The sequence below is a fragment of the Penaeus monodon genome, chromosome 18 (assembly GCF_015228065.2).
Source record: "Penaeus monodon isolate SGIC_2016 chromosome 18, NSTDA_Pmon_1, whole genome shotgun sequence".
Taxonomy (NCBI): domain Eukaryota; kingdom Metazoa; phylum Arthropoda; class Malacostraca; order Decapoda; family Penaeidae; genus Penaeus; species Penaeus monodon.
Window position 1 is genome coordinate 36,008,097 of NC_051403.1, and position 11,049 is coordinate 36,019,145.

General features: G+C 34.0%; 1 protein-coding gene and 1 long non-coding RNA gene across 2 annotated transcripts in view; one reads left to right on the forward strand and one right to left on the reverse strand.

The window, feature by feature from the left end:
* Positions 1-5,610, forward strand: part of LOC119584454 (transcription factor Sox-8-like) — a 24,189-nt gene extending 18,579 nt beyond the window's left edge. The window contains 6 exon segments of the mRNA XM_037933066.1: positions 817-904; positions 1,144-1,235; positions 1,385-1,537; positions 2,134-2,235; positions 2,460-2,724; positions 4,590-5,610. Coding sequence (XP_037788994.1) covers positions 817-904; positions 1,144-1,235; positions 1,385-1,537; positions 2,134-2,235; positions 2,460-2,724; positions 4,590-4,706 — 817 coding nt within the window. The 3' untranslated portion in view covers positions 4,707-5,610.
* A 338-nt stretch (positions 5,611-5,948) lies between these two features.
* On the reverse strand, positions 5,949-9,497 carry LOC119584455. Its single transcript, XR_005229818.1, has 2 exons — positions 9,073-9,497; positions 5,949-9,036 (listed from the first exon to the last, which is right to left on the reverse strand). It is a non-coding gene; the product is annotated as an uncharacterized LOC119584455 (long non-coding RNA).
* Between the last annotated feature and the right edge of the window lie 1,552 nt (positions 9,498-11,049).

An 11,049-nucleotide genomic window follows, 5' to 3' on the forward strand; every position in this document is an offset into this window, starting at 1 on the left:
ACACACACACACACACACAACTATATAAATACTATATATTGTAATATATATAAATATATATATATAATATATATAATGTATGTATGTATTGTATATTGTTATATGTATATATATTATATATATATATATATATATATATATATATATCTATATATATATATATATATATATATATATATATATATATATATATATATATTATATATATATATATATATATATGATTCTAATCATTTGGTTCCCAAACTTTTTCTGGTCGTTAAATGATCCACTTTCCAGTGGGTCCAGTGAGTGCCTGCAGTCCAACATTCATCTTATTGGTTCAACTTGGTATTTTTTCTTTTGTTAAGTATTAACAAAGAAATTTGTTGTTTGCCTTTGCTAAATTCCATATAATTAATGAAATGGTACCAAAGAAGTAAAATAATATAATTAAAAAATGGCATTATTGCGAAAAGCCAAGTAAAACATGGCTTTGATAACCTTAGAATAATGTTAACATTAAATCATTTACTATCTTAATGCGTCTCAATGTCTTGTTTTATGTCAAGAACACATAATCAGAGAATAAAGGGAAGTATTATTCATGTGTCTGGCACAAGCCATTGCACAAATCTGTACTGAACCTGTAAGTTCTTTCACTGGCTACCTACTAGCTAAATTCATCCGATTTTATATATACATATCCTCAGATAATGGCCCCTACATTCAACCACATGGCCCCCAGCTTGGGAACCACTGTCGTAGAGGACCCAAACTCTCCGGGGTCTTCTCTTTCCGCCAAATCCCTCCTTTCACCTATTTTTCTCTTCGCAGAGTCCTGAGCGACGAGGAGAAGCTTCCGTTCATTGAGGAAGCGGAGAGATTGCGAGCCCAGCACAAGAAAGATCACCCAGACTATAAGGTATGGCTTAAGGGTATATGTATTAAGCTGCTTTAAAGTATCGCATGCCTGTTTATGTGTGCGTATGTCACGGTATATGTAAATTCCATATGTTAGTGATTTATCCCCCGACTTTGAGTATACGTGAAGGACGCTCTGTATAATTTGTCATCATATACACATTTTTATTGTTAGTCACTTCCTTTGCCCCTATTTTATTCACGGAAATGAATAAGCTGTACCTCACGTATCCATCCCAGTATCAGCCCAGACGTCGGAAACCTCCCAAAAGCCTGTCGAGCCTGATGGAGGCTGACTCAGGAGCAGGACCTTTGCCGTATCGTGTCCAAGGGTGAGTATTTTGAGAAATGAAGTAATTTTGTGTGCTATAAACATTATGTGCCCAGCCCTTTGATAGTACCGATAAATAATCACAGTTCAGCATTTTCTTTGGAGGTGCTAGTTTCTTTGCATTATTGACCAAGCCCTTATTTTTCTCAGGGGTCTCATGGCTGGCAGTGGGGGTTACTGCCCAGGGGTTGGCATGGGCATGACTCTGCCCCCCTCCCATGCCGCTCCACCCACACCGCCTAAAACACCTCAACAACATAACATAAGGTAGGAAGACGTATAGTTGAATAATCAGTTAATATAGTAGTATAAGAGCTATTTCCATTTTTCAACAACGTATAGTGCATATATAAAGCGGGTGGGACTAAGTGAACTCTGGTTGATTAGAGATATCCTTCTTGTTATATATCTAACTAAATTAAAACGACTGTCATGCTTTAACGGTGTGTATTAGTGTATTAACCATATTTTTACACTTTTGCTACTGTGATCTTGGAAGTATAAATTTATATATACTCTTTTCGTCTCTCTCTCTCTCTCTCTCTCTCTCTCTCTCTCTCTCTCTTCTATCTATCTATGTATCTATCTATCTATCTATCCTCTCTCTCTCTATTTCTCCTCTCTCTCTCTGTCTCCTCTCTCTCTCTGTCTCCTCTCTCTCTCTCTCCCTCTTCCTCTCCCTCTCCCTCTCCCTCTCTTTTCCTCCCTCTCTTCCTTTCTCTCTCCTTCCTTCCTTTCCTATCTCTCTCCCTCCTCTCTTTCTCTCCCTCGTCCTTCTCCCTCTTCCCTCTCTTCCTTCCATCCTCGTCCCTTTCTCTGTCCCTCGTCTTTCCTAGCTCTCTGTCTCGAATAATGCAATTTCTTATCTTTCAGTTTCCGCTCGTCTGCATTCCCTCCAGAACGCCGGCACGTTTAGCAACGCCCTTCTCCATTACGGCGAGACCACACAGCCACCATGCGCACTTCGCTGGTCTGGACGCTTCGAAGGCTCAGCTATTTGGGTGCGCCATTCTCTCTCTCTTTCTCTTTCTTTTCTTTTCTTGTCTTTTCTTTTTCTTACTTGCTGATTTACAAATTTTTTCTTGTAAATTGCTAAAATATTTGCTTTATTATGCAGGGAACATCCAGTCTCCTTGTTTGAGTGCGTATACTTACGGTCAAGGTGTTACACATATTAAATTCGAATTGCCTGCCTCATTCATTCATATTTTGTTTTCCTTCACAGCCAAAGTAATAGCAGTACCAGTGGTAGTGGCAGCCAGTACATGAATGACTCAAACCCCGGAGCTAAAATGGAGGCCGCAATGGCTCTCCAAGCTGCAAGGAACAACTTCTCTTCAGCAGCCTCGTCTTCGTCTTCTTTCTCTCCGTCCAGTTCCTCGTCCGGTTCTTCGTCCTCCACTTCGTCAGCAGCCTTCTTCCGAGACGACACCACAGCCAACATGGCGGCTAACCTCATGAGGCCCGCCTTCGGGCAGGATCTATTCCAGGTAAACTGACCTTCCATCAAATACTGAATTCTTTAATCTTAATTTCTATATTACTCCTGTCTTTATCTTTTCTCCAATTTACGTATCACATACTCAGCTCTCGATATGTGTTTAACAAAATATTAGAGGCATATAATGCCACAGCTGTGTGTTATATCTAATATGTATCAATCCATCACTGCCTGTAGTGTTTTTGTTCATTTATATTAGGGTTGATCCATTAACCTTAGGAATTTAATTTAAGCAAGGTTAAGAAAAAGATTTATCATTAAGAATTCGGACTCCGTATCTTTATTAGAATTGAATTAGTCTTGTTTTCATGTGCGAAGAGAGGTTAATTTGTCCGTCATTTTGCATGTTAGTCATTCCTGAAATATGTTTGTAATTAAATAATTCCATTAACCAGAGATAATGCCAAACACGCTGAAATTGTAATACACTAAAATTTAAAAAAACAAGTGAACTTGGGCGCAAAAGCTACCGACTGTGGACATGTATTTACTTCTCAAAACCAAATGCATTTTTTTCTAGAAAGAAGAAAATACGCATTTTTATTTAGTTTTGAAGTTTCTCAATTCAAATATTGATAATTAACAGGAAAAATCTGATCTGGAATTGAATATAATGTAAGTATTCAGTGAAAAAAGTGACATGAAAATTTAAGAAAACTAATTTACTACCATGTCATCCGCAGAATGCAGTAGTACCCGAGTGAAAAGTGTGCAATTTTTCTCAATGGATTCAATTAAATCAAATATTTTTCTTTATGATTTTCTTATCGAGGAAGTCATGTTCTACCACAGAGGAGCGTCAACTGGGGGGAGGGGAGCCCCACCCCAAGAATGTGTCCTCCTCAAGGTCTGGCTTGCAACCCCCTCCCTCCCGAAGGGCCACAATTCTAAACTTTTTTTTTTACTATAGTACACCCATATAAGTCTAGTTGTAGCTTAAAATGACACTAGAATAGCTATTTTTCTAATTTTTTGTTCTCTTCGCTCACCAACACCCCCTCAAACGCACACACGCACAAGAAGCTGAAATGATACCCCAGCTACCACTACGTTAGCCCTTAAATTGTATTAATTGGATTCTATATTGACATGAGGGCAGAAAAAATAGTCTGTTGCTGTTGAGGTTTAACTAGAAGGTGAAACTATGGGAATGTCAGCCATCATAGTTCTAAATGTCTATATTCTGTAAGTAATGAAAAATTTAATAGTTGGCGACTGCCCAAATATGAACAAGTAAACAAAATAAGAAAAAATATTCATGTCATTTGGAAGTTAGAACGTAAATCTCAATGAAATGCAGAAAGGGTGCCTGTCAGTAGAATGGATTTGAACCCATGTTTCTGAATGTGAACAAAAGTCAGAATATTACTTTTTGAATCATCTATACCCACACAATGCCCTTGCAATAACCCCATTCCTTTCTTAGAACTGATTGTTATAGCTCCAGTGTTCCATAGCTCCTTAGTATTGATTATGGTTTTAGTCTGTATTATACTATAATCTTTTACTTGTATTCCCATTGCATTTGTAACATATATATTTATGCTGAATGTGTATTTGTTTGATTATTGGAGGTATAGAAAGCTGAAATGCATAAAGTAAAATGCTAAAATATTCAGCTTACTTGGATTGGGAAAATTTTCGTGTCGAGAAAATTGATCTACTGTGTATTTTGCATTTGTAAATTGTCATGCTTAAAACATCTATTTTTTAAGATTACTAACAAATTCATCAGTATGCTTTTGAAAATATCAGGCTTGGCTCTATGAAGATATTATTTGATAAGATTCTTATTCATGTACCATTCAATCAAAAATGACTTTTATTCATTTAGCTCAATCATTCCTCCAACAGGGCCACATGTTTGCAGGATCAGCTCATGCCCAGGGTGCCATGAATCTACAGGGTGCTCAGTCTTTCTATCACTACGGTGCCCAAGGTCTTCACCCATACTACATGACACCAAGATAACCAGTTTTTCCATAATGGCTTTTGAGATTAGGTTGAGTGAGGCATATAATGCTGCATTTTCTCCATTTCTTTGAGATTCATCTGCCAACTTTTTCTAGTGTATGATATCTCCAGCTGTCACATATCATTTTTAAAATCCTCAAACCCAAGAAATCATTTGGTATAAGAGGATACTGTGAGGAAGATATCCTAACACACTTTCTATTTTGAGAACTGGTAATGTAATTCTGAAGGCTTGGAAATATAGTAGAAAAAATCAACTGGAATAGCATATCACGGAACTGGTGAATCAACATTCATCATAGAAAGTTCTGAACACAAGTTCTGAGCTGTAAAGTGGGCATATATTGAATCTCAGACCAGTGAAACTTATGGTAAAAATGCTAAATACTGCATATGCTGAACAATTTCCATAGACATATACTGCAGTTTTTGATAATGTGTTAGTCCTGTGGCACAAGTTTAATATACAGTAAACCAAATGACCACATGGCAGTCATGTCAGTCACCCAATCAAAATTGCTGGGCCAGAAAGGTTCAGCCTAGAACAGCTTCATGGAGAAAAAGCAGCTATTAGAGAAGCTATCTGACTAATTAGTCAGTTATTAAACAGTTAAAAGCAATGAAGCTGTGCTTAAGTTTCACAACAAAAGGCAAAACAATATATCTTTCTGATATATTTTGAAGGGTGAGATATTTCTTATTTGTGATTTTTTATTATTATTTATGTGCTTTTAGCCACAATATATGGCTGATGTTATTTCTTGTGGTTGTGGTGTCTGTTTCATATGAAGAAATCATTTATTCACAAGATGTGTGTTTACAAAAATATAGATATAAAAATAATTATGTATATACAAGCAAAAAACATACATGATAATAATTATGTATATAAGCAGATTTTTACTTTAATTGTTGTCAATGTAAAAAGTGAATTTTGTGAAAATTTTAAAAAATGAATAAATATGATAAAATTAGTAATAAGTAATTACTATTTATTATTGCACTTTAGGAATGATCACTTACAATGAGGTAACCTTTCTAAATGTATTTAAATACTTACATTTTATGAATTAATTTTATATGCTTTTTACATCAAATGTGTAACCTATTTAAATATTCTCATTAAGACCATTGTTAAAACTACTAAGCCCAACTATAATTTCTTCTAATACTGCATATAAAAGTTAATCTCTAACTGTATATAATTAATCCTTTTATCTGAGGGTTAATAAATCAAAATTAGAAAAAAAAATCATTTATTAGTAATACAGAAGCAATACCTTTAAGAAGAAAAAGTGAAAGTGGAAGATTTCATTATTTGTAAACTGGTCTGAAAACATTTGGCCTCCTGACAGAGTTAAACAACACTCTACATTATCAAATACCTTGACAATTTACCCACTGCCATCAAGTACATGTATGCCTACTGTGGCTTTGTTTTGTGAATTTCATTTACACACAGGTGGCTCACAGGTGGCTACACTTCAGCACCAAGAAGTCAGTTTGTAGGCCTAACTGAGCTCACCTGTATTTACGGGGAAAAGTTTTGTTGTTGTTGTTTTTCATATATTATTATCATTTATAGTTGTGCTGACAATGATTATACAAAAGTTATTAAGAGTACTAAAAGCAATGAAAATAACTGAGCTCACCTGTGTTCATGGGGAAAAGTTTTTTTGTTGTTTTTTCTTCAGATATTATTATTATTGTTTGTAGTAGTAATAGTACTGAGATAATGATTATACACATGCTTTTAACAGTACTAAAAGCAATGAAAAAAAAGGTTTTCCATAAATCAAGGAACAGGTGAGATCAGGTAGGGCTAGTAACATTCATAAACTAAAATCACAGTAGACATGACAAGTATGTATATGCCATCCCGGCATTAATGGGTTAATATGAACACAGTGCAAGAAAGTATATGTCCTTCATTTGAATAGTTCTTTTTTTATCAATTTCATCTACCTCAAAGCCTGCTGAGATAGCCTTACAATAATATATGAGCATATTCATTATCATATTCATATATGCATAAATTATGTACTGATAGCTTTCAAACAAGACATGTGTTAATTTACCCACTTCATTCTCCTAATGTAAGCTCTTTTGATATAAACTGCTGTCCTTCATGGATGACATCACAGACTAGCATTAGACAAACTTCATTTCATGAGGCTTTAATATCCACATCATAAGTGTTAGTGGAGTCTAAGAAACAGTATTGTTTGGCCATTAAAGAAATTATGCAATGTAATTTTTTATCATTATGTTATGAAATCATTGTATGAGTTTTCTTATTAGCAATTTTTAATCCACAAGAAAGACATGGCACTTAAAGTTCACAACGTGCAAGGAGAAACAACTTCAAAAAAACAAGAGACAAAGATGAATATCTGGTTTTCCTGTTTTACATAAGTGAATAAACAAAGTCTGCGGAACATACACATGTGGAGCAATATAGTACACATGTAAAGAAAGAAAAAGACAATATGGCAGATAAATTTTGCAATATTCTCTTAGTACATAATTAGTTTTGATCAAATTATTGTATCTAGAATATCAAAGAACAGATATAATGAGAAATATCAAGTGAAAGAATCATCATTTGTAATTTCATTCTAATGAGATTCACATAAAGCCTTTAATTTTTAGGGGAACATAAACATTAAAGTTTATGCTTTCATAACTACATAAATATAACAAAATTTACTTTTTGGAACTGTCACATCAGAAAGTGGAAGCACTAAATGTCCATAACATCTTCTGTAATTTCCTTGTAAAATTTCCACTCTGTTAGACTGAACAGTTAACATTAAACCCAACTGACTCTGTAGATCTGTAGATCCCAATACAAATCTCAAATATTCTTTTTCTTTTTTGGCTCTGATATTTACATTTAGAAAGAATATAATACTGGCAAGGCATGACTTGACTACATCAAAAGTCATAAACTTACAACTTTGTGGCACCTTTCACAAAAAGACATTGTACATAAACCATTGACACTCATTTTCACCATTCCAAAGTGATAATTTTCTTCCACGTATGGCTTGTCAAACTTGAAAAATATGAGATTCATTAACCATTCAAACCATTACAAAATTTACAAATGAAGACAATAAACTCAAAGAATCAAATAAATATATACAAAATATATATATGTATAGATATAGATATATATATATATATATTATTTATAACAATAAGTACAACATCAACCACATTTTATCAAATAAAGAGGAAGATGTATCGAATTGCACAAAATTTATAGATTTTTAGTAAGCACTGTGGAGCTGTATATTGGAAAAGAATAACATCTTAGAGTTTAGTTCTTTCAGGAACTAAATGAGAGACAATGAAGTAAGAAAAAGCTTATAGATTTCTATAAATTTTTTATCCACTACCCTTTTTTCATAATTATTAACTCACTTTGTAAACCCACTCTGTTCTCATGTAATGAAGAAGTATTTGCTATACAAAAATGATCATGAAAATTGTCCTACATTCTTAACCTCATATCTGAAATAGCTGAGTATTAGATATCAACATCACTAGAAAATATCAAATGTGTGCATTAATTTGAGATGTTAATCTCTCGATAGAATAAGGTGCCTTTAAAAGCCATCTCAAATGGAATCTTAAACTTCAGTCTTTGAGATCATCTATAAAGCAAGTACTAATCAGGAAGGTTGGAAATATCTGTTCATAAATCTCTCATTTCTGAGATGAATTATCTAATACCATTCTCTATATAATGCTGTTTATACACCAGAAATAAACCCTATTATACATATTTTTTTAGTAGCAAAATAACACCTTCAGATTTTTTATACATATGGATCTTATTTTTTCAGTTATAGATGAATATAAAGTTATAAGAAATTAGATAACACAATTATCACTCCTAAAAAAGAGTACTATAACAAAAACCTATTAATCTGAGATTTCATGACAATGAAGAACTACCCACTACCCAAATATGAAGTAAAAATAAGATGAACTATGACAACATTATTCCAAGGTTCTTCTATGGCACCCAACATCTGACAATTTTTGGAAAGAACACCTTTTAAACTATGTTCTTTCACTATATATCTTTATGTAAATATACCCCTACTACCTTCAAATGGCCAGCAAAATACAGGAAGAAGGAAGCATACTGACAGTGAAATATGCACCATGTGACATTTCTCTGACAAATTTTTATGTTCATTATGAACACAACATGCATGCAAACACACATACCATAAAAAAATTTCCTTGCCAACCACTCAAAAATTGGTAGAGACTGCACTAATCATACAACAGTCAAACTGTAAAGGAAAACCTTTCAAATTACATCATCGTAATCTATGTTCGCAACCTTAACACAGATCACAGATGACATGTGACACTAAAAATGAAAAGAAAGTGTACTAAATATCCAGGTTAGAAAAAAAAACCAGAAAATGCCAACAGCCCTACATCACAACGGGATCCAAATGCTATGGAATTTGAGAACCAAACTGGCTATTTTGAGAAAGGAGGGAGAAGCAGGTGGTTCCTCCAGGTACAAACTGAAAAAAGTCTGCCCTAATGTTGAATATATTATACCATCTCTTCAATAAAAACAAATCTATATATACTGCATCATTCATATCCACTCGATTTAAAGTATTTACTCATATGGCAAAAAAAAAAAATATATATATATATATATGAATATATATATATAAATATGCGCGTGCGTGTGTGTGTGTGTGTGTGTGTGTGTGTGTGTGTGTGTGTGTGTGTGTGTGTGTGTGTGTGTGTGTGTGTGTGTGTGTGTGTGTGTGTGGTGTTGTATTACTATATATCTATGTATATAATTTTTATATATATATATATATTGTATATAGTATGTAATGTTGTATTTAATCATGTATTATATACCTATATATAGGTATATAATATCAGTATACTATATATCTCGATCTCTACATATAACATATTACCTATCTATATATATGATTATATCTCTATATATCTAATGTATACATATTCTATATTATATGTATATATAGTATCTGATATCTCTATCATATATATCTAGTAATCATGTATATATATACTATCCATATATATATATGTCTATATGTATCTACATATATATCTCTATATATATATATAATATATATATATATATATATATATATATACTATCATTTGGTTTCCCAAACTTTTCTGGTCGTCTAAATGATCCACTTTCCCTCAGTGGGGTCCATTGAGTGCCTGCAGTCCGAACATTCATCTTATTGGTTCAACTTGTATTTTTTCTTTTGTTAAGTATTAACAAGAAATTGTTTTTGCTTTGCTAAATTCCATATAATTAATGACATGGTACCAAAGAGTAAAATAATATAATTAAAAAAATGCATTATTGCGAAAAGCCAAGTAAAACATGGCTTTTTGATAACCTTAGAATAATTTTAACATTAAATCATTTACTATCTTCAGCGTCTCAATGTCTGGTTTTATGTCAAGAACAACATAATCAGAGAATCAAGGGAAGTAGTATTCATGTGTCTGCACAAGCCCATTGCACAGATCTGTAGCTGTAACCTGTAAGTTCTTTCCACTGCTACCTACAGCTAAATTCATCGATTTTATATATACATATCCCTCAGATAATGGCCCCTACCTTCACAACCACATGCCCCAAGCTGTGGGAACCACTGTCGTAGAGGCCGAAACTCTCGCGGGGTCTTCTCTTTCCGCCAAAATCCTCCTTTCCACCTATTTTTCTCTCTTGCAAGTCCTGAGCGAGCGGGAGAAGCTTCCGTTCATTGAGGAAGCGAGAGATTGCGAGCCAGAACAGAAAGATCACCCAGAACTATAAGGTAATGGCTTAAGTATATGGTATTGAAGTTCTTGCTTTTAAAGTATCGCATGCCCTGTTTAGTGGTGCCGTATTTTCCGGTATATTTACAATTCCATATGTTAGTTGATTTATCCCCCGACTTTTGAGTATAACGTGAGGGCGGCCTCTGTATAATTGTCTCATTACACATTTAATTGTTAGTCACTTCCTTTGCCCCTATTTTATTCCACGAAATGAATATCTGTACCTCACGTAGCCATCCCAGTATCAAGTCCCAGACGTCGGAAACCTCCCAAAGCCTGTTCGAGTCCTTGGAGTGCTGACCAGGAGCCAGGACCTTTGCCGTATCGTGTCCAAGGGTGAGTATTTTGAGAAATTAATTATTTTGTGTGCTATAAACATTATTGCCATAGCTACCGTTTGATAGTACCGATAATAATCAACAGTTCATGCATGTTCTTTGATGTGCTAGTTTCTTTGCATTACATTGACCAGAGCCCC